Source organism: Osmia bicornis, chromosome 5 (assembly GCF_907164935.1).
Source record: "Osmia bicornis bicornis chromosome 5, iOsmBic2.1, whole genome shotgun sequence".
Classification (NCBI taxonomy): Eukaryota; Metazoa; Arthropoda; class Insecta; order Hymenoptera; family Megachilidae; genus Osmia; species Osmia bicornis.
This window is the reverse complement of record NC_060220.1, coordinates 10119750-10144079: the sequence shown is the minus strand read 5'-3', so window position 1 is coordinate 10144079 and position 24330 is coordinate 10119750. Positions and strand designations below refer to the sequence as shown.

The 24330-nt window shown below is 37.3% G+C and overlaps 1 protein-coding gene across 3 annotated transcripts in view; it reads right to left on the bottom strand.

Moving 5' to 3' along the window:
• Positions 1-3997: 3997 nt before the first annotated feature.
• LOC114881071 (cartilage oligomeric matrix protein) overlaps positions 3998-24330 on the bottom strand; it is a 41456-nt gene continuing 21123 nt past the window's right edge. Inside the window, exons 5-13 of one of the 3 annotated variants that reach the window (XM_029197711.2) lie at positions 13210-13432; positions 11045-11173; positions 8741-9017; positions 8310-8462; positions 7185-7566; positions 6688-7041; positions 6392-6622; positions 5767-6276; positions 3998-4374 (exon numbers count right to left, since the gene is read on the bottom strand). In XM_029197711.2, coding sequence (XP_029053544.2) covers positions 4250-4374; positions 5767-6276; positions 6392-6622; positions 6688-7041; positions 7185-7566; positions 8310-8462; positions 8741-9017; positions 11045-11173; positions 13210-13432 — 2384 coding nt within the window. In that variant the 3' untranslated portion in view covers positions 3998-4249. The remainder of the gene's footprint in view (positions 4375-5766; positions 6277-6391; positions 6623-6687; positions 7042-7184; positions 7567-8309; positions 8463-8740; positions 9018-11044; positions 11174-13209; positions 13433-24330) is intronic. The other 2 variants (XM_029197710.2, XM_029197709.2) reach the window with 2 other exon arrangements.

Sequence of the window (24330 nt, the reverse complement as noted above, 5' to 3'; positions counted from 1 at the left end):
CTTATTTCTTTCCCTATCTCTATCCCACGGAAACGTGCTCTTGGCGGAAGAGCACGGTTACAGTATGGAAGTATTAGGGATTATAGGTTCGTGTGGTACGCGGTTAAGGAGTAAAATCCCAACATTAATGTGTTAAACTATATGTTTATTCAAGTAAGTGGAAATTGTTAACTAAATATGCTCCTTCTTGATATAAAAGAAAATAGTAACGTTAATAATACAATGTGTGCGGGCTAGATGAGAAATACAGTAAGAAATTATGAGTACCCTCTAGATGAAAAATACAGTGGAAAATATAGTACTAGTAGAAATTAGTATATACTAGTACGGGTAGCAGACTATAGGTACAGCCAACACTCTGAAATTATTCAGAGTCATTAGACCAACTACGCTAAGTATTGGAAATTATCAACGACAGCAACTTGTACTATTCCCTCAGATATGAACGGACCACTCTACAGGTCGCAATCGGTTTCTGGGCAAGCCAGAGCTATGTGTAGTATAAGCCGTGATCAAGGAGCTCCGCTCCTCGCTAGCTCTTTACACTTGATAGGTGACTCTAAACCCACATGTAGTGAACGCGTTGCGCATCATGAGTAGAAGGTCTGTAGATCTGTAGAAACCTGTAAGTACTTGTCGCTGTAAGGAATTTAATTTAGCACGGGTTACTCTGACGCTATATCCCTACCTAAGTGGTTCAGCGCTGAGCAACCGTAGCCTTTCCTCTATTACTAGAGTGGTAGCTGCACTCGACCGAAGTCGAAGTGGAGCTAAGCATGGTCGAGACCAAACTGATTTTCTCGGCGTGGCGCGCCTCTATTTATAGTCAGATTCTGCTGACCAAGCGCTTTTTTCTATATACAGGGTGTGCCGTAACGCATTTTCACCCTCTGAAGGGGTGGTAGGTGGGGTGATTCTGAACAACTTTTTCCTTTGTGAAAAAGTTGTTTGAAGCTTCCTTTTTGTATTATTAAGCTAAACCACTGACCAATCCGAGCGCGTATAGCGCCCCTTTGAAGTCACCGAACGTAGAAAAAGACGAAAAGCCAAACAGACCTCGCAACAATCAAGCTGGCAGTCCCATTTGAAGTAGGAAAGGAAGAAACGTCGTAAAAACGTTACGAAGTACATAGTGCGGAATATTACATGTTTTTCATCTGTGCAACGTGACAGTGAATAAAAATGTTTATTTACATGAACGAAAATTCTGTGAAAGGTGATAGTGACCGTGTGGTTGAGTGGGTTCAATGATCTTGTCTGGAGATTAGCTGTTCTTCGAAAGTTTAGGATCGACACAGTGACCCAGTGAGAATTATCTGCTTTTAGCATAGTACGTTAATTTAGGAACGAATGGGTAAGTTTCATTTAAATTATTTGTAAGTTTTTATTCATTATTCCATTTCAAACATTTTTATTTGTTGTTTAGAATGTTTAGATTTCCTTTTTTACATAATGACAGGTGACAAGAGATTAGATTCCGTATTTATTTTAAACAGCAACTAAAAATGTTCAACCAGTTCAATTTTTTTATTGTGCTGTGCCAATGGGGTGCCGAGCCGTTCGTTCGCGAACTTCAAAAAGAAAGCTTCAAACAACTTTTTCGTAAAGGAAAAAGTTGTTCAGAATCACCCCACCTACCACCCGTTCAGAGGGTGAAAATGCGTTACGGGACACCCTGTAGAATTCCTTTTGATTTCTGGAATTCCCTATCACGTGTCTCTCAAGCACCCCTACTCTAAGATTTCACCCCACCGCGAGATCATCGGGGTTCCGCTGGCGCACACGTGGTCGCACGTCGATCAATTATCGATAACTTAATTTACCGACCGACTTACTGACTAGACATTTATCGACTATTACGATTGATTCTTAAATTGCGGTACCGCTGGGACGTTACAATAGCATAAACTTGTTTATTATTTTTTAACGTATTTTAACAGTGTTGATTGCACTTTCTTCTGCTTTTTCATATCGCCGTATATGTGATGATAAACCTGCAGTATTTTATCCAAGTCTCTGTTAACTTGCATGCTTCGATCCATGTCTGGATCGAAAAAAGCCACGCAAACCTCGCATTAACTGAATTTTTGTTCGCATTAAATGCGACCTGGTATCATTATAAAAGTTGCACTATACCGAATATCGGTTTTTGGTCGACGCGATATGTGTATAGAAACAGTAGAAACAGTAGAAACAGCATTCTGACCCATACACCGCCAGAGTAGGCGGTAGAATACATTTAGACATACATAGAATTCAATGTAGTAGTAACAATAGTTTTTCAAGAATATCTCGGAAACTAAAGCTTTCAGTTGATTTTGCATAATAAAAAAGTTCTTCAGCATCATGCCCCCGACAACATATTAAAGGGTCATTGGGACCTGTGTTGGGATTAGAAACTTTCTGTTTTTTGTAATAATAATCCTTCGCAATGAAAAAATGCAAAATGTTTCTGTAACGGGACCAATCGGGAGACATACTCTACAAGATGCAAAAGGTTTCGTTCCGATTAATCCATCCGTCTCGGAGTAATCGGTGAACATACGCCGAACGTACATGAAATAGTACGTTCTTTTGCAATAAAAACCGTTCGGAATGAAAAAATATAAAATGTTTTTTTAACGGGACCAATCGGAAGACACACTCTACAAGATGCAAAAGGTTTCGTTCCGATTGGACCATCCATCTCGGAGTAATCGGCGAACAAAGCCAGAAAAAAAAAAGAAAAAAAAGATATATACTGATCGAATTGAGTATCCTCCTCCTTTTCGAAGTCGGAAAATTTCCAATAGACAAACGGTTGAGGTATACCATGGGCGTTCGGTCGGCGCATTTCCCCTTCTTGAGGGAAAGTCCTCCAATTTGAGGATGTCGTAAACAAAAGGACATACCGTCGAAGGCGTCCTCACGATGAAGGATCTCCAGTGACGGAAATTCTTATTTACACTGTCGCCGTGAACGGAACGAACCGGAGTAAAGAATTAATATTATTAGTAAAACGCGCCTTGTTATTTGCACCGTAAACCTGACATCACTTATCCGCCCGATTATCATTACGTTACTATCGCAGCTTCCTCGACTTGCATTGCAACAGGGTTATGCAATCATAGGATAAAAAAGTAATTGAATTTAGTGCCTTCTATCATTAACATTGGAACTGATACGTGCCCCGTTTTGTCTCACTCTCGGACCATTTCTGACAATGAGTAGAAAGGACGGCGTATCCCTGTTCCCCTTTTTTGGTCCCTTTCCTACCGATTCTTGCATCACCTACAATCAATATTAAAACTAATCTGCATACGTTTAGTTTTACTTCTTTACACGGGCGTAAAGCGCCTGGTGGGTGTAGTCGCTAACCCACTCAGGTTAGTTTTTTCGTCCCAATATCAATATTCCTTACGCCGACAAAGAGACAAGTGTTGGGTCTTCCGGAACTGAACACAATGATAGGCACGTCCTATGAGTGTGCAATTTATCCATACCCGGCTCCACTTGGAGGGTGGTGACTGCTGAGGAGTGGATATGTAATGCTTTTGTGCCCTTTTCCATCGCCGGTATAAGCGTAAGCTTGGGAATGGCAGAGCGGGTTTTCATCCCCACAAGGCTCACTGAAACAATGATCTACTTCCTTACGTCTCACTGTTTGGCCATTTCTTGCTATGTTAGTTACGTAGCTCTGTGTTACAGTTTCTCTCATTGTTGGGATTGCTAAGAGAATCCGCGCTTACGGAGGGAAAAGGTGACGTCGTGTGAAACTATATATGTATGTAACATGCTCGGCGTCCCTATAGGAAAAATGGCGGTCTAAATTACAATTGGCTCATTTGTTGCATACTGTTGGTCAGATGAATCAGAATCTTCTACATTTAATTTTATTTCATTTTCTTCTAATTTCAATGTAGAATTACTTGCTTGAATGTAATAAATAAGCCAACTGGATTTAGACCGTCGTTTTCCCTAGAGAGACTCCGAGAGTATTCGAGGGTATACGATAATAAATGTGATGAATTGTGGTGCTACTTTCTATTGCGTAACCAAAATTTCCTCCGCGATCATTTTACCTCTCCATAGGTGAAAAACATGTTTTTCATAAACAAACAAGTGTGAACGCGTTTTTAGCAAATATTTAGTTTTTTTATTTCGTCATGTTCTTGTGTAGAGATGTCCTTTAGTCTCGCACGCAAACAAACAAAAAATCGGATGAAATTATAACAATTCTAACGAAATTATTGCTTAAAATATTAATAATTTAAGGCGAGCTGTAATAGTTAGATTGTGTGGCGTAGTGAGCTCTAACATCGTTACTTATGTCCACGGCCACGTCTTTCTTCAAATTCGCTGGTAACTCGTTCCAAACTGATTGTGGGACAGTTTCTGAAAAGTTATAATTATTATTAATAAAATTGAAAATGATTCATCAATTATTCATTTTTATTATTAGTGTGAATGCTACTTTATTTTTTACGGTTGGTCACTCACAAGCAATAATAAAAATGGACTACTTATTAATTAATTATACACAGAAAATAAAATTACAGATTTAAGATGGTTAACATTTCAATTTATCGTATTGTTGATGTGTTAAACATGTACAGTACTGAACATGGTCAGCTTTCCCAAAGAAAAGGACTCCTTTTTCCTTTCTATGCGATTCCCCGGCTTTTATGATTCCAAGCACTTCCCATAGATTTCCTCGGGTTCTGGCTTCCGAGTTCCCGAGTCTCCGCCCTTCCCCAAACACGGTCCCAAGGAAAATAACAATGTAAGGGAGGGGCCCTCATATATTACATATGCAGGATGATTCTCCTAATTGGGACTGGTTATATCTTGAGGATGGTAAATAGTACAAGAAAGGTGCAGAGATAAAAGTTGAATGATGTGGGAGAGTCTACTGTTCTACAGTATTACTCTTTTTCATAAATGCAACGATGTATCTAGAAAATGCAAATGCACTTTTGTCTTCATATTTTACTTACCATTCTTAAAATATAATTCATCTCAATTGTGAGAATCATTCTGTATGTATGTCTGTGGTTGCTCACCATTTCCGTATAAAATTTCGTTTGATATTTATTTTATCATTCATATTTTTTTAATTATATAACATCTTTTATAATATTTAGTAATTAAAAATTATATTCTTTTCTTTTCCAAATCATTTTTAATACTAATATAATTAAAATTAAGATTTTGAGAATTCCTGCTTCCTCTCTAATGCCATTTTTCTTAGGGAAATCCACTTTGCTTGATACTGTACACGTGTATAGAGTGAATAATTATATTAAGACCTGCTGTCTAAAATAACTTTATTTATTAGTTTGTAGAAAAAATATTTTGGACGGAGTAGCTTGTATTAAAAAGAACTCATCGAATAGAAAAATTTGTAATCTTTTGTACTTTATATTTTCTAAGATATTACGATCACATTTAATTTGTTCTATCGAGTGTAATGTAACCTTAAAATGATCTTCAAGCTAAGAACTTACTTCAAGAAAAAATTTATGCATTAGTTATTAAAATTATTTTATTAAAAATGAGATGATGAAATGATTAATGAATAATTAAAAGTTAATAATCTAAAAAATTCAAAGTGACCTTGACATCCGATATCTCAGAAAGCACAAATTATAACAAAACAAATATCTTTCTATTTAATAAGTACTTTGATTTCTAGGATAATTCTTTAAATATCCAGAATATCGTTATTGTTTACATAAACAGTTTGCTTATACATAGATTCATAAGTATCAGTTTCTTTCCTCTCACCTTTGCACATGTACAGTAGATTCGACCAAGTGATCTTTTCTTGTGAAAAGCAATAAACACCGAGTTTTCCACCCTTCAAGGTCGAGTCATAAACATTTCCAGAATCAGCCATTAATTGTTTGCCCTGGTAAAGTCGGAACCTGATCAGACCAATTCTTGGTCTATGTAAGAGTTGCCACCTGTATGGAGTTCTCTCTTTCCAGCCAATTTTCTTCGGATCGTGCCAAAGGATCTTCACCTGATTAGGAGTATCCTCGTTATGCCAGAGACTGTTTCTGAGAAGTTCTCCCGGACCAGTGGTTGAGTCGACGAGTTTAAGAAAGATCCCTGGATCTCCTACTGCTCTGAACGGGGTTGGCATCCAATAGGGCTGATGTCCTTTCTTCCAAGACACGATATAAAACCTATGGTTATCCTGATAAGAAAAGACGAAGCCAACAGAGTCATCATCTCCGTCGTCGTCAACGAAAAACGTCCCCTCAAAGTCTACGCCACTAAAAACGTCTGGGCCTATTACAGAAAATGATGGACATTAAAGGAATACATATTGCTGAATCTTAAGTATTTTAACCTGAAGAGAGCTCGCCGTGATGTCTATTCCGTTTATTATGTAAATAAATGTTACCAATAGCAATTCCGGGATCACTGTTCACGAGCTGCTGGATTTCAGCGCCTTCGTTGTGTATCCTCCAAAGAGGGTCCTCCTGAGCAGTACCAACAGGGTCTAAAGCAATTGTTGTATATTTTCTGAAATCCGTTGTCCAAATCAAACTGTTATTGGGACAGTTGTCATTGCTATTTATCACGGTGTCGTTGTCATTGTCGTTCCAACAGGCATCGCCAATATTTTTATTTGCTAATAAATGGCAAAAATTTTGTTATAGTTTATCGTATGTTTTTATTGTGTACGTATACACTTACAGTGAGCGTAACGTTGATTCGGATTGTAGACGTAAGGACAGTTATCCTGATTATTAGGTATCCCATCGTTATCAATGTCAGAGTCACACTCGTTTCCTATGCCATCCCGATCATCGTCGTTTTGTCCTGGATTTGCCACATCAGGACAATTATCTCTGTCGTCTTGCACCCCGTCTCTATCTCTGTCATTGTCGTTATCGCAGACGTCACCTACACCGTCGCCATCTCGGTCCAATTGGTCTGTATTACGATCGTATGGACAGTTGTCACAAGCATCGCCTATTCTGTCCATGTCCGTGTCTGTTTGATCCCAGTTTTTCTTTCTCGGACAGTTGTCCTGCAGGTTCATGATACCTATAAAATCATATCAGCCATTGAATTTTCTCATTTGCACTGATACTAATTTGCGAAGAAAGAATCGTTTAACAAAACTTTTACACAAAGGCCGCTAAGAATCCAAACACTGAATCTACATATACGAGTATGTGATACATTACCATCGTTATCGATGTCTTTGTCACAGGCATCACCAATGCCGTCATCATCCACATCCTCCTGCTTAGGATTTCTAATCGCCGGACAATTGTCGCAAACATCTCCAACTGAGTCTGGACCATCCCGATCATTATCCTCCTGACCCGGATTTGAGACCAAAGGACAGTTGTCCGAAGGATTTAGTACACCATCGTTGTCGGCATCTGGATCGCACGCGTCGCCTAAACCATCACCGTCTGCATCCTCTTGTCCACTGTTTGGCGTTTCCGGGCAGTTGTCTATCTGACACCGTCGATCATGGCAACGAAGATTTCTGTCAGGGATACCATCACTGTCCCTGTCTATGCCACAGACCAGTCCATTTCCAGCCCATCCGATACGGCACTACAAATCGTATGTATTTATATGAACAAATAAGATTTTTTTAAAATCACTAATTAGTTATCCAGGGACCAAAGGATAGTTTGATCTATTTCACTCAAAAGTACCAAAGTAATTATAATTTTTTTCTTCTTCGCTTACGTTTTTTTGGTATAGATTGTGATCTAGATTTGGGAGGTGATTCGAGTTGTACGTTTAAAACTCTTTTTGTGTAGCATCGCTGATCCGGAGAGAGTGTGCACACTCATTGTTAGAAAGAAGATACAGAAAAGAAGTTTTAATAGGTATACCTTGGTTGCATTAAAGTTCTAGAAGATAATTTAAGTGTTGAAAGGCTGAACGTCTGATCGTAAGTTTAAGTGTTCGTAAACACAACAGATCTTTTCCATCCTTTAATCTTCAGTATCAATGATACAGCTTGGTTGGAAGGGACGATGTTTACACAGAAAGGTCTGAGTTATTTTTTAATATAATACAAAGCGAACAAAGAACTGCATGAATTTATATCTGTTCATAAAATTGCCCGTAGGGCGCCCGAGTGCCACCATTCTCTCACAGTTTCGTGTCTGCTCTGTTCTAGTAACAGAAGCTCGTAACTGTGCCCGTGTGCTGCTTTGGACGCCAATGCCCGATTTATTACTTGCTGAGCATGCCTACCCTAAAATATTTTTACTTTCCGTCCTTTCTCGCCGCTAACCTCAAAACAATATTTTCAATACAATATTTACAATATGTTTAATACTTACTCTGCAAATATACAGATTAGTGTCGATGCAGTTGCATTCAGCATTCACGTCACACACAGTCACTAAATCTGGACAAACACTGTGCTTAGGATGGCAGCCAACTGTTTGATTCCCTACAAAACCCACTCTACAAGGACCGCATCTGTATGAACCCTGCATAAAGAAAAAAATAATTTATTTCAACAACTATTAAGTGTTGACGTTCTACCGTATTTGTATGCTAGCTACTATCCTTACGTACATATATATCTAAACAAATTAAAATTACAAACGATTCGTAATCGGTGTGATGATAAGTTTATTTTTTATATTTTAATCTAGAAAAATTAATATCACAAATAAATTCTTGTTTCTAAATTTTATAAAAATATAACTATATTCTTTGAAATTCTGTCTACAATTCTTACAAAGATATGAAACTATTTCGTTACCTCTGTATTAATGCATTCCATGTATGGATTGCAATTTCCGTTGTTAATTTCGCACTCGTTTATGTCATGGCAAACTTGTTTACGACTTCTGGCTATATCTAAACCTACACCCTCTATCGCAGATCCAGTAAATCCTGGTGGACAAGGTTCGCATCTGAAACCAGGACGGAGATTGATGCATCGAACGCCGGGGTGGCAAGGTTGTGCCACTTCGCACTCGTTTAAATCAAGACAGGTAGAACCGTTACCAATGTATCCATTGGGGCAGGAGCCACATCTAAAAAATTAGAGTCATTACAATACAAATTTTTAAAAGCACTAATAATCTAATTGATAATATTAGACATAAGAGATTTCGAAGTTGCAAAACGATTTATTACGATATTTCATATGCACCAAACTAATATACTATTATTGGAATATTTCTTGGCTTCATAACTTAGGTTATTTCTAATCATACTTATTTTAATGTGATTAATAAACGGGTTTACAATAATAATTATACTACATGCTCATATCCGCGCATCCACCTCTTTTTTTCATCCCTTTCTTACATTTATCCTAAAAATAAAACTAAAAACTACAAGCTAATGAAATAATATCTATGATTTATTTTTTCATTTCCATTCCTTCTTACGCTCCTCAAACATTCCATCGTGTCTTATAGCCTTTTATCCTTTAATTTCTCTAATAATTGTTCTCCGTTTCTAAATTAGTAGATACCTACTGGCAAAATGACACTGTTTTCCTAAGTTCTACGTGTATTTATATTTTAAGGAAAGGGCGGCATGGAAGGGTCAAAGAAAGGAAATGACAAAGGTTATAGGTGACTAACTGTAGAAAGCTGTTGAACAATTGAGTATGAGGATGACTGATTGTTTATGAAAGATATAGCAGATAGGGAGCAAACGGAGTGACTGTTGGTGTGATTTTGCCCTTGTTAGCCGAAGATAGGGAAGATGATATCCAACATTTGTTTTATTACTTATATTATAAAAATAAGAATGCTAAAAACATATAGTTTCCCGCGCTTGAGCGGTTAGGGCGGACCAAACTTACTACTGACCGTCCTCAACTGGTTAAAAAAAAGGAGAGCAAGAGGAAGCCGAAGTCTGATAAAAAGAAGGCAAAACACGGAAATTTAGAAACGGAGAACAATTATTAGAGAAATTAAAGGATAAAAGGCTCATCTACGGTTCGGGTAACACGTTAACTACCGTCTGAAGTAATAAATAATCTGCATTTTGTATTTTTGTTGTACCATGATTTCTACAACCCCAGTCTCCAACATAAAATTAAAAATGAAGACTGATAGTAAATAGATGATATTAATCTGTAGCTGTGTAGGCGTGCCTTTTCGCCCGGGCATATACAGTAAGTAACCGTATACTTAACGAATTAGTGCTGGACTGTTGCTGAGAAAAATCTAGTAGTAACACTGTGCGTTTCAGGGGACCTGTATTTCAGCTACAGTGCATTGAAAAAAACTTCATATCCACGAGAAAATGACCTGCCGTGTACAGACGACACACGCACTGTCTATTCCTATCTCTGTGGAATTATAGAACCTCTCATGCACGAAAGTCGAGGTGTGTTCTCTTAGGTCTACATACTTAGTTTATAGATGCTTCCCGATCCCCATATAAAACATCGCCATTCCTTTTGCAACGTGTAGGCGAGTCACGTGACAAGATGCAACCGTATTTGCTCTACACTGCTTTCCTGTCCCGATAATTTCCACCTAACGAAATACGATTATTCCTGTCGGTGTAGTGAATGCTAATTAAATAGGTCATATGGCTGTCATACTTATCCATCAACAGGTAGGAATACGCAATTCGATCATGAGCAGCATTTGTATAAAGGTGTAAACGTATGCCACTTGTTCTGAATGGGTTAATTCCCGAAGTCTGCTTATACTTAATATGCATGATAGATACTTGTATAGCTTATTGTAGGTAAACCACTTTATTACAAACCTATAACTGACTGACTAACTGATTCAAGAATTTGCAATAACTCTAAAGTCACGGAGGTGACCCCCATAAAACGGGATCACTCAGTTCAAGATAAGTATTAGAACTTAATATTTCCAATCGTTTCAAAAATATTGCTAGATCTGTATTTGGTGGCCTGCAAGAAGGGGATGCGGGCAATGAGCGAAGCGAAGTCCTATCATACTACAGTAGTGTCTTATTTTCTTTATTCCTCCCTTTCAGTATTATTACTATTATAACTTTTCCTTCATTCCTTTTCTGTTCTACATTTAATTGTCTATGTTTATAAATCAAGTTTAATAGTTACCTGTAATAGGGTGGATAAATGACAGACTCGCATTCCACTTCTGCGTAACAAGGGTTGGATTCGCAACCATTCCAGCGTCGCTCGCAGTGTTTGCCGTCCCCTACGTAACCGGAAGGACATTTTCCGCAACTGAAAAATTGACAAGGCACTAGAATAATTTCAATTTTGAAAATTATAAACAGAGTAGAATTAATTGGCCGAGTTATCAAATAGATTCTGTTCTTTCCTTGTATGTACTTATAATTAAAATCATTGTTGCTTACAAGTTGAAATAATTAGGCGCTTAAGTGATAGATTATTGTGCTGTGTTCAGGTTGGAGTTATACCTTCAGACCGACCGACTGACCAAGTGATGACGGTCGTTTGGCTAAAGAATGCCCAAATTAGCGACACGTACTGGCTGGGGCCACCGCGAGTGTCTCGACGAATTATCAAATATGGTCAAAAAACGACGAACCGCCCTCGGCACGGAATATTGTCAAACTTTCAAGTCAATAACCTGTAAGTGCGACTATAAAATAAAAACATTTCTTCTTTATACTCGACGATCGGTGAATTCTAATTCTTCGAACGCTCCAGAACCTATAAGTTACCCTAAATATCTTATCGAATGCTGACAGGCACAATAATTATTTATAATTAATATTTTTTCTTTTCTTTTTGATATCCTTTATCAATAAGACCAAGGAAACAAAATAACCAATTACGTACTGTATTATGATGGAAATTAAAATTCAAAATAATGGGGAAGTGGTAAACTATAACAGTGTCCTTATCTTTAATTATTATTTAACAATAAGAAAGACCTGATTGACTAAATTGCCAAATGCTTTGGAATATAAGCGATGACAGTCGTTTGAGTCCTAATTAGAAGTTTAAAAACTCAAATATTTGAACTATTCGAATAACTCAGATAACTTGAAACACGAATTCTTTATTCGAATCATGTGCTTATGCTAATACAATGTTCCCTGGGTTATTATAACAATCGTATCTCCTACTATGCAACTGGTGCTTAAAATCTTGATATATTAAAGATCCAAACGTCGATTAACACATTCGCGTCCATTTGGATAGATTTGCGTCAGGGCCGGCCCTGAAATTTCGGGGGCCCGAGGCGAGCACCGAAAATGGGCCCCTTCACATATATGACATAAAAAAAAGTACCTCAAACAAAATTTATAAAATTAACATTAAAGTTTATATAATTAATTTAGATTTGCATTTACATCGATTAATATTCAAGTAAACATTACTCTTCTTGCATTCTTACAATTAGACGCAAAATCATCTTAGGGGGGCCCTGGGTCTTGGGGGGCTCTAGGCGGCCGTCTGCAATAGTCTGTCTAGACCCAGGGCTGGCCCTGATTTACGTCTCATGTTCTGTTCGAACAATTTCACTCTTTCGCTTTGAACGGCTTAGAAATTGGCGTCAATAATCAATGCCAGATTGTTTGTTACCGCACACTAGTGGTTTCCAATTGTAAAGTGAAAAAGGGCAGGCGCACACGAAAGAAAGACAAGAATTTAGTTTTCATTGTGTATTCTTGAAAGAAGTTGAATATTTAAAAAGCTTGAAAGATCGGTTTGGTATGAGACAAAACGGCTCGCAAAATTGGAAGCAAAAGTTCGAAAGGATTGCAACGAAAGCGGAGGACGTAAGCGACTTATAAACGATCAATTACGGTAAGAGAGGATCATTACGTTTCGGCTCGATTTAAGTACCTGAAAATCTTTTTTTTTTTAGTGCCGCCCGTCACTTCCCTACTCCTTCCCGGAGCGAGCGAGATAGCAGAATGTTGACGGAACAAATATCGAGGGAGAACGATTATGGTGACATAAACTGCTAAAACTTGTAATATCTTGTAAACCGTTTGGATTATGTAAAGGGTTCGTTGCTGAAACATGTTCATTAAGACCTTTTTGTTCATTTTGATGTATAGGTATTACATGTCTCTGAAGTTTGATTTAACCATAGAAGAGGAATTGTCAAATCAGTTTGCAATTCCTCCTTTCTGATTGATTGTCATTCACAATAATTGACGTAAAAAATATTTAGAAATTAAATGTAAATATGTAAGTTTCTATCTTCCAATAATCACAATAAATCTCTTGAATTTCTTTTACCTGGATTATATAAGCAAAATAAATAAATTAAAATATACCTGTATCCATCCGCACGGTCGTAACAACGAACACCGTGAAAGCAAGGGTTGTTCGTGCAAGTAACGACGGCTTTCACACAACGATATCCATCGCCAGTGTAACGTGGTGGGCAAGCTCCACATTGTGGGCCGTATGGTGTGTTACGGCAGTCAGCCCCCGGGAAGCAGGGTGATTTGTAATCGCAACTAGGAAGAGGAGCTGCCGTCGTTGTAGTTGATGGAACTGTGGAATTACTAGGATCAAGACTTGTCAGCAGTCATTTTTCCAAAGAAAGCTAGTCCATTGGACTAGCAACATTCCCGTTCGGTCGCTTATCTTCGCGATGACGGAGCGGGACAAACCTAGTACCTCGTTACGTAATCTATTCTAACAAGATTCTACAGAGTTTAGCTTTTGTGTTAAACATCTCACTATTGCTGCTTTTTTAATTATTATTACTCTTTTTGTGTAATTTTGACCTGCACCATTCTAACTGTTCTACTGTGTTTCTGATTTTAGCTTGTTTATATTTTGTTTTTACAAAGGAAGAATCTCAATTGTCCAATTTTTATATTAGCGGGCATTGCCTGTTTCAGTATGATGATAGCATATAAATTCTTAACCTCTTAAGCGTGCAATTTTTTCCTACTTATGTTAAAATAACTACGGTAATTGCCGAAGGCGTTTGACTCCGTCAGAGCCAGTTGACTCCGTTTTGCGTTGTTACCTTTTTCGTGCAGAGATTTGCGCGGAACTGGACGATACCATGCAGTCATCATTGGTATCATTGGAAAGAACACGTTTTGAAGTTGTGCAAAAATTCCTGATTTTTCAATTCCTATGGCTAGATTTTGAAACAATCTCAAAACCCTTTTAGGTGTGTTTTTCGCTATTTTAACAGCTAAAACAAAACTTTTGTGCGAAAATGGTTGAGAAAAAAAAGAAAAAAATATTGACTATTCCAAATATTTTATTTGGTCACTAGGGCGCCGAAAAATTAGAGTATTGTTTTCCCTCAAATTTTGTCCTTTTTTGCTCTGATTGCACTCGTATGGCCGACGTAGAGAGAGAGAGAGAGATGAGAGAGTCAATAAAATAATTTTTAATAAAAAAAACATCCGACTTCGAAATGCACTAAAAAGTGTAAAATCATTTCTATTTCATTTATACCAATATTCCATAGCTATTAATAATATCTACTTAATCGTTAAATAGGATACCAAATACATTTCAAAGTTTTCGAAGGCGGCGCAAAATTAAAAACTTTTCTTCTACTAGGAAGATCCTAACTCCGGCGTCGGCAACCTATGATAAATCACCCATTTGATAATTTTAAGTAAACAATATTCAACGGGAATCAACAAACCCATTGCTAACTATACTGCAGTTCACTTAACTACTGAGGTCTAGGGAGATTTTTAATAGTGCGTGTGATTCCCCTTTACAGCTTGCTTCTTACTTTGCGTTCACATCAGTTTTTTTTTTGCGACAAATAATAGGAATTTCATTGTATCATGAAACTTTACAATATCATCATCGGTTATCAGTTATCATACGTCATATATTTCTGCCCACCATTTATATGATCGCAAAGTATAATAAGAAGCAAGCTGTAGAGGGGAATAACACACGTTATTAAAAATCTCTCTAGACCTAGTGAGCGGCGCGAGTTAAGTATGGTCTCTCGTGAACTGCAGTATAGTGCATGTACATCAGGAGTGCTGCCAATTTCTCATACAATCATTACAATTACAAATGTTTTCAGCCGGACCTATAATTTTTCTCTTACGACTTATTAATTACCAAGTTTGCCATACCGCAATCAAATCGTTATTGGCAGCACCGTTTGTTCAGGTATTTTTAATTTTGCCCCGCCTCCGAAAACTTTGAAATGTATTTGGTATCCTATTTAACGATTAAGTAGATTGTATTAATAGCTATGGAATATTGGTATAAATGAAATAGAAATTATTTGACACTTTTTAGTGCATTTCGAAGTCGGATGTTCTTTTTATTAAAAATTATTTTATTTCACACTTTTTAGTGGAACCAGTAGTATTTGTAGGATAGTGTAAGGTGATTTTAGATTTCTGTTGCTTAGCTAATAACCATAAACCGAAAAAAAATTGACCGAATTTAAGTTGTTAATAAACAACAGATTTCATAAATTTTTGCAAGTGGGATCATCGCGGATATACCTCCTACTAAATGTGAAAGGTTTCATCGCTATCGGTACATTCCCTGCAGCATAAACGCCGGAAGATATAAATGAAGTATTACGTATTTTGCGATAAAAGTCGTTAGGAATGAAAAAACGCAAAATATTTTTTTTACAGGACCAATGGGGAGTTATACTCTATAAGACGCAAAAAGTTTCGTTCCGATTGGTCCATCCGTCTCGCAGTAATCGGCGACCGTACGCCGCACGTACATGAAATAGTACGTTTTTTGCAATAAAAAGCATTAGGAGTGAAAAAATATAAAATGTTTTTTTAACGGGGCCAATCGGGAGACATACTCTACCAGATGCAAAAGGTTTCGTTCCGATTGGTCCATCCGTCTCGGCGTAATCGGTGAACATACATAAAAAAAAAATAAAATCATATATACACATCGAATTGAGTATCCTCCTCCTTTTCGAAGTCGGATAAAAAAGAGAAGAGACTGACTCTGTTGCCAGTGTCTGCCGTCTTCACGCCTTGACCGCAAAGAAGAAAGTGAGAAGCTGATCTCTTCTTCCACTCCTTTTATGTCTTTTGCTTCTTCCCTGAAATCGTTTCACGGAAAGAGCAGCCACTGAGGAGTGAAGGAAGAAGAAGCGAAGATGAATAGGTTTTGCTCACTTGCTTTTGTACGGGCCTTCGGCATTCACCTGGAGTTTATCCTGCTTACTCTAGGTTTCCTAGTTATCAATATCTCATCAACCTCGCCGATTTCGCTCATTTTTATCCGACTTCGAAAAGGAGGAGGATACTCAATTCGATCAGTATATATTTTTTTTTTATTTTTTTTTTTTATTATTTTTTTTTTCCTGGCTTTGTTCACCGATTACTTCGAGATGGATGGACCAATCGGAATGAAATCTTTTGCGTCTTGTAGGATATGTCTTCCGATTGGTCCCGTTATAAAAACATTCTATATTTTTTTATTCCGAACGGTTTTTATTGCAAAAAAACGGGAAGTTTCTAATCTCAACATAGAATGACTTCAATGATCCTTTAATATATTGTCGGGGGCATGATTCTGAACATCTTTTTCATTATGCATAATTAACGGAAACCTTTAGTTTTCGAGATATTCGTGAAAAACTATTGTTATTTTTTCTGCCTTTGTTCGCCGATTATTCCGAGACGGATGGACCAATTGGAACGAAACCTTTTGCATTTTCTAAAGTATGTCTCCCGATTGGTCCCGTTAAAAAAACATTCTATATTTTTTCATTCCGAACGGTTTTTATTGCAAAAAAACGTACTATTTCATGTACGTGCGGTGTATGTTCACCGATTATTCTGAGACGGATGGACCAATCGGAATGAAACTTTTTGCATCTTGTACAGTACAACTCCCCATTGGTCCCGTAAAAAAAATATTTTGCATTTTTTTATTCCTAACGACTTTTTTTTCTAAATGTACGTTCGCTGATTACTCCGAGACGGATGGACCAATCGGAATGAAATCTTTTGCGTCTTGTAGGATATGTCTTCCGATTGGTCCCGTTATAAAAACATTTAGCATTTTTTTATTTCGAACGGTTTTTATTATTGCAAAATACGTTCTGGTTCAAGGAATGCACCGATTGCGATGAAGGTTTTCACATTTCGTAGATCATTCCACGATGATTCCATTTCCCAAAATTTATGTAACTTCTTATTGTTAATAACTATTGTTATTATAATAAAAAGCCTATTCTTTAGGGTTATCCTCCAAGGAATATACCGATCGCGATTTTTCAAAGTTATCCCTGCAAGTAAGCTTAGAATACTGCTCGTTCCACTTAAAAGTGTGAAATGAAATAATTTTTAACAAAAAAAAAATCCGACTTCGAAATGCACTAAAAAGTATAAAATAATTTCTATTTCATTTATATCTGTATTCCACAGCTATTAATATAATCTACTTAATCGTTAAATAGGATACTAAATATATTTCAACCTTTTCGGAGGCGGCGAAAAATTAAACATATAATTTATTCTTTGAAAAATAATAGGAATTTCGTTATATCGTCTATCTTTACCATATCATTATCCCTTATCAATTATCGTACGTAATATATTTCTGTCCACCATTTATACGATCGCAAATTAAGAAGCAAGCTGTAGAGGGGAATCACACGTTATTAAAAATCTCCTTGGACCTAGTGAGCTGCGCAAGTTAAGTATGGTCTCTCGTGAAATGCAGTATACATGTACATCAGAAGTGCTATCAACTTCTGATACAATCGCTACAATTACAAATGTTTTCTGCCGTATCTATAACGTTTTTCTCTTACTACTTATTAATTACCAAGTTTGCCATACCGCAATCAAATCGTTATTGGCAGCATCGGTTGTTCGGGTATTTTTAATTTTTCGCCGCCTCCGAAAAGGTTGAAATATATTTAGTATCCTATTTAACGATTAAGTAGATTATATTAATAGCTGTGGAATACAGATATAAATGAAATAGAAATTATTTTATACTTTTTAGTGCATTTCGAAGTCGGATTTTTTTTTTTGTTAAAAATTATTTTATCTAATATGTTGTTGGGATGATGATTCTAAGCAATTTTTTCCTGTACATATAACCGTCGCTCGGCATTAGTTTTCGAGATATTTGCAAAAGATAGTTCCTACTATTCCTGTAACTTCTGCGTATACCTACACGTCCGTCGCGATGTATGAGTCAGTATGGGATGGGTGGTTTCTGTAAACACAGCATGGTGCCTGTCAAGCAGTATACATAACGGGTGGAACTTAAAAATCCAATATTAATTTAACCTAACCTAACCTACCCTAATACAAAATTAAATTAGTGAATTTGTTAGTTAGTGAAATAGATTAAGTTAGGTTGGACGCAAGCCAAAATTCAAAATCATTGAAATCAGTCAAGTTCGATTTTTTAGTTCACCCGTTATATTGCTTCGGTTTCAGCCGCCGCAATGCTTACTGCTTACCAAAAGAGGGGTTGAGAGGTGATGCTGTGCTGACGCACACACCGCCACGGGCGCCTAGGTATACGCAGAATTCATTGGTATAGTACAAGTAACTTGCGTTTACAAATATTTCAAAAACTAAAACCGAGCAACAGTTATATGTATAGGAAAAAGATGCTTAGAATTATGATTCCAACAACATATTAAAAAATGAGCGAAATTGGTGCGGTTGACGAGATATCGACAATTACCATAGCTAATAATTATTTCTATAATATAATGACTAACAATAAGTAAATATGTGCAATTTTTTATCCCTATGTCTTATTTTGTTTTCCAGTACAAGTTACATTTTAGAAATACAATGACAAATTTTGTCGTTATACCCGTTTAAGAGGTTAATGACATACATGAAATATTTGATGTAGGCACTTAATCTTGAATCCAAACCATTCAGAAGTTTAGTAACCGCAGAAATACAGAGTATCAAACGATAGGTGATTGGACAATAACTTAAAAAACATTTCTTCTTATTTTAGCTGTAATTTCAAATATCCCCGGTGACCGAACGATATAAAATTTGAAGTGAAGGCGGGGGGGAACTTAACTATAAAACTGCTTCTTCATTAGTTTCCAAGATAATTCGATATTATACCCACATTGAATTTCGCCTATACATACGCAACTAATACAATTGTCTTCACTGTCAAAAGCCATTGTCATTGAATATTGAGCAGCCGAGATTGGCTTCTGCATCTACAGGGTGTCCCAGAACTGGGATAGAAGCCGAAGGGGGATGGTTGGTGAGGTCATTCTAAACAACTTTTTCCTTTGTCAAAATGTTGGTGAAGGCTTTGTTTTCGAGTTATTAACGCTGGCCAATCAGAGCGCGCCGTTCGCTCGGTCGTGATCAAGTGCATCGGCACTATGTCGGTATAATAGGATTCGTTGGGCAGAAGTTGCATCGGATAATGAATAAAAAAAAGAAAGGAATAATACTATCGAATTATTGATTGCTCATGAACAACGAAGAAAGTAATGAATCGTTGTTCATATAGAATAAATAAATCGAATTGATCCAACACTTTTATTAGTTGTACAATAGAAATTTAAAAAAAAATACTTTGTAATCATTTTTGAAACAAATATGAAGAAAAGTTTCAACATGCTAAAAAACGGATTGAAATGGAATAATTAATAAACGTGTTAAATACGAAAACATTCAAAAATGTAAATAAAACATACCTATTCGTCCGTCATGACAAAGAATACAAATGTTTATTTACTTGAAATAATTGGACTCTTTCGAACTATGTAGTGAAATTCTGTGAAAAGTGATAGTGACCGCGCGGTTGAGTGAGTTTAATGATCTCGTCTGAAGATCAGCTGTTCTTCGTAATGTGTTCCCTCCTCGAATGTTCAGGATCGGCATAATAACCCAGTGACAGCAAACCATTTTCATTGCAACTGGGTCATTTACGGACGAATGGGTATGTTTTATTTACATTTTTGAATGTTTTCGTATTTAACACGTTTATTAGTTATTCCATTTCAATCCGTTTTTAGCACATTGAAACTTTTCTTCATATTTGTTTCAAAAATGATTACAAAGTATTTTTTTTTAAATTTCTATCGTACAACTAATAAAAGTATTGGATCAATTCGATTTATTCATTCTATATGAACAACGATTCATTACTTTATTCGTTGTTCATGAGCAATCAATAATTCGATACTATTATTCTTTTCTTTTTTTTATTCATTATCCGATGCAACTTCTGCCCAACGAATCCTATTATACCGACATAGTGCCGATGCACTTGATCACGACCACGCGGACCATACCCAACACTCTCGTGGTTCGGCCCGCGCTAACGTCGCGCTCTGATTGGCCAGCGTTAATAATTCGAAAACAAAGCCTTCACCAACATTTTGGCAAAGGAAAAAGTTGTTTAGAATGACTCACCAATCATTCCTCTTCGCCTCCTACCCCAGTTCTGGGACACCCTGTATAAAGAATTCCATATAAAATCCATTTTTGAAAAATCTAATCGCTTATTCTCAAGGAATTAAGCACATTTGATTCGTATGTAAAGTTTTCAATTGGGTTAAATAAATTTTTGACAATGCTACACCCTACAGATTAGGGACACCCTAAGAAGTTAGGCGCATAGGCGCCTGAGTGTTGTCGGACTTGTTACAGGCATCGTTGTCTCTACTACTGTGATTTATCGATCGGCAATCGGTAATGGGAAAGTATGAAGCAGTCTCCATTCTCCCAAACGATTGTCGCCCGAGACGAAGTGGTAAGTACTTAAATACTCACCCCAAGCCCGCAACAGTGCACGTGTACACTGAGTTGCATTGGACTTGTCGCAGTGAAGTTGGCTAGAAATTCACTAACGCATTCACGCAGCGTTGGTGAGCCGATTTGTAGCCACCTTCACTGCGACAAGTTCAATGCAACTCAGTGTACACTGAGTCCCATCGAAGTTGTCGCAGTGAAGTTGGCCACGCATTCACTCACCGACGCGGCGTGAATGCGTTAATGAATTTGTAGCCAACTTCACTGCGACAACTTCGATGGGACTCAGTGTACACTGAGTTGCAATGAACTTGTCGCAGTGAAGTTGACTCCAGATTTACTGACACATTCACGCCGCGTCGGTGAGTCGATCTCGCCCATCGTCTCACCGACGCGGCGTGAATGTGTCAGTAAATCTGGAGCCAACTTCACTGCGAGAACTTCATTGCAACTCACTGTACAACCATGCCTATGTTTGTCTTAATGCTTGCTGAGCGTCCCTGCTATACAGGGTGTCATGTAACGTACTTTCACCCTCCTAGATGGTGGTAGGGGGGGTGATTCTGAACAACTTTTTCCTTTGCGAAAAAGTGGTTTGAAGCTTCCTTTTTGAATTATTAAGCAAAAACACTGACCAATCCGAGTGCGTATAACGCGCGGGCTCAGGGACGGCAGCGTCGGCTACGAAGCGGGGCTTGACGTAGGTCGCGAACGAACGGCTCGGCACCCCGTTAGCATAGCACAATAAAAAACTTGAACTAGTTAAACATTTTTTGTTGTTGTTCAAAACGAATACGGAATCTAATTTCTTGTTGCCTGTCATTATGTAAAAAAGGAAATTTTGAACATTCTAAATAACAAATAAAAATGTTTGAAATGAAATCTCTATCGCGGGACGGCTATTCGACACTCGACGACAACTGTTATTACAGGGAAGACAACTATTAGTTACCGCTAACGATACTGCTTTATATTTAGGGTTTCTTCTCCCTCTTTTCCATTCCAACCTCAAAATTTTGTGTCGATCGATCACCAGACATTCGGAACATTTTCCATAATCTTTTATGTAAAATGTCACTGAAAAACAGGTTGGTGAACTTGTACAAACGCTACTTCCTCTTCGACTTTGATGACCTTAAAATATGTTGTGAATATTAACATTTTGAACAACTTTTTTCTGTACATATGAGTATCGGTCGACCTTGGTTTTCGAGATATTCGCGAAAAACCGTTGCTACTATTATACTGACTTTTGCCTACACATGTACACTGAGTTGCAATGAACTTGTCGCAGTGAAGTTGGCTAGAAATTCACTAACGCATTCACGCAGCGTTGGTGAGCCGATTTGTAGCCACCTTCACTGCGACAAGTTCAATGCAACTCAGTGTACACTGAGTCCCATCTGAGTCGATCTCGCCCATCGTCTCACCGACGCGGCGTGAATGTGTCAGTAAATTTGTAGCCAACTTCACTGCGACAAGTTCATTGCAACTCAGTGTACATCCGTAGCAGTGTATGCGTCAGTATACGATCGCCACTTATCTGGTGTTTCTATAAGCAACAGTATATGAGCCGATAACATATTCAATAATTTTAAATTAATGACTCTGTAGCCGTCAGGGGGCCATAATATTACTCTATCCTAACCTAACCCAATGCAATGAACTTATAGAAAAGTAACAAGGTACTGCTTTTAATTGCTTACGTCTTAAAGTTACCGAGCGTCTACCTAATATTTAATATTTCGGATATATTATTAGAAACTGGTGTCCCACCATCTTATTTTAAAATTAGTCATACAAGAGGACCAATTTTTAATTACAAATTATTATTATAATAGAAAATAGAGTCAAAAGAGACACGTAAAAGTTGATTTGTGTCAGTTGGGATGATATATGTATATCTCAATATGTAGTGCATTATGATAAAGTTACTTTTATCCCAGAAATGTATTGCCATAGGATTATTTTAAATTCTATGGAATTTTGAATAAAATTAAACTTTACAAAATATTATTACAGTGATTTGGAATACAAAAATTTTCGGGGGTGTTGAAAATTCGGGGGTTAAAATGGATGAAGTTCCGAATACGACCGGTCGCCGATCAAGATGAAATTTTTAGGGGGCGGGGGGAGGGAGGAGAGGACCCCAAATATAAAGTGGTATCTTCGGCTTCCTATTAGTTTCCGGGATATTAATTATAAACTTTCGTACAATACATAAAACATTTCCTATACAGACGTAACTAACACAACCGTCTTCGTTGTAGTAAGCTGACATCGTCAAGTGTCGAACAGCCGTTGACACAGCGGAGGTTTCAACCTGACTATCTATAAAGTGTCCTATTCAAAACTTCGGAGATACGACGAGTGCTGTAGCCTTGCCGGCCGCCTTCCGGGTGGCCGGAAATTTATCTAGCCTAATCTAACCTACGTATAAATCAAATGTGTTTAATTCCTTGAGAATTAGTAATAAAATATAAAACATAACGTAATGTAACTAAAAAAATGGATTTTACATGGAACACCCTATAGAAACGGAAGCCAATACCGCTATGGTGTGAACGGCTGTTCGACACTTGACGATGACGGTTGCTACAGCGAAGACGGTAGTGTTAGTTGCGTCTGTATAGGAAAAATTCTATATATTGTACGAAAGTTTTTAATTAATATCTCGGAAACTAATAGGAAGCCGAAGATATCACTTTACATTTGGGCCCCCCCCTCTCTGCCCCCTCCCCCCTTCCCCTCTTTCATCTTGATCGGCGACCGGTCGTATTCGGAACTACAGCCGTTAAAATAAAAATAGGACAGTTGGTACCTTTCCCTCGTTAATTATTATCTTGACACTAAATTATTGGTAATTATCATCATCTCGTCAACCTCACCGATTTCGCTCATTTTTTAATATGTTGTTGAGATAATAATTCTAAGCAACTTTTTCCTATACATATAACCGTTGCTCGGTTTTAGTTTTTGAAATATTTGCAAACGAAAGTTACTTGTACTATACCAATGAATTCTGCGTATATGTACCTAGGTGCACGTGGCGGTGTGTGCGCCAGCACGGGACCACCACGTATCCCCTCTTTCTGTAAGCAGATTGCAGCGGTTGAAACCCAAGCAATATAACGGGTGAACTATAAAATCGAACCTGACTGATTTCAATGATTTTGAATTTTGGTTTGCGTGGCCGTCTACCTGATGGTACCCGAAATATTAATTTAACCTAACCTAACTTAACCTATTTCAATAACTAACAAATTCACTAATTTAATTTTGTATTAGATTAGGTTAGGTTAAGTTAAATTAATATTTCGGCCACGCATGTCAAAATTCAAAAAATGACTTGCGTTATACGTTATTTAACATAAACTTACGATTAGTGTCTAGTGAAATTGGATTTTCAAGTTCCACTCGTTATGTATACTGCTTGATGGATATTATGCTGTGTTTGCAGAAATCAACCATCCTATACTAACGCACATACCGCCATGGACGTGTAGGTATACGCAGAATTCATTGATATATTAAATAGTCGTAACTTTCATTTGCAAATATTTTAAAAACTAAAGCCAAGCAGCGGTTATATGTATAGGAAAAAGTTGCTTAGAATCATCATTCCAACAACATATTAAAAAATTAGTGAAATGGGCAGGGTTGATGAGATATCGATAATTACCGATTTATTTTTCCACTAATGTC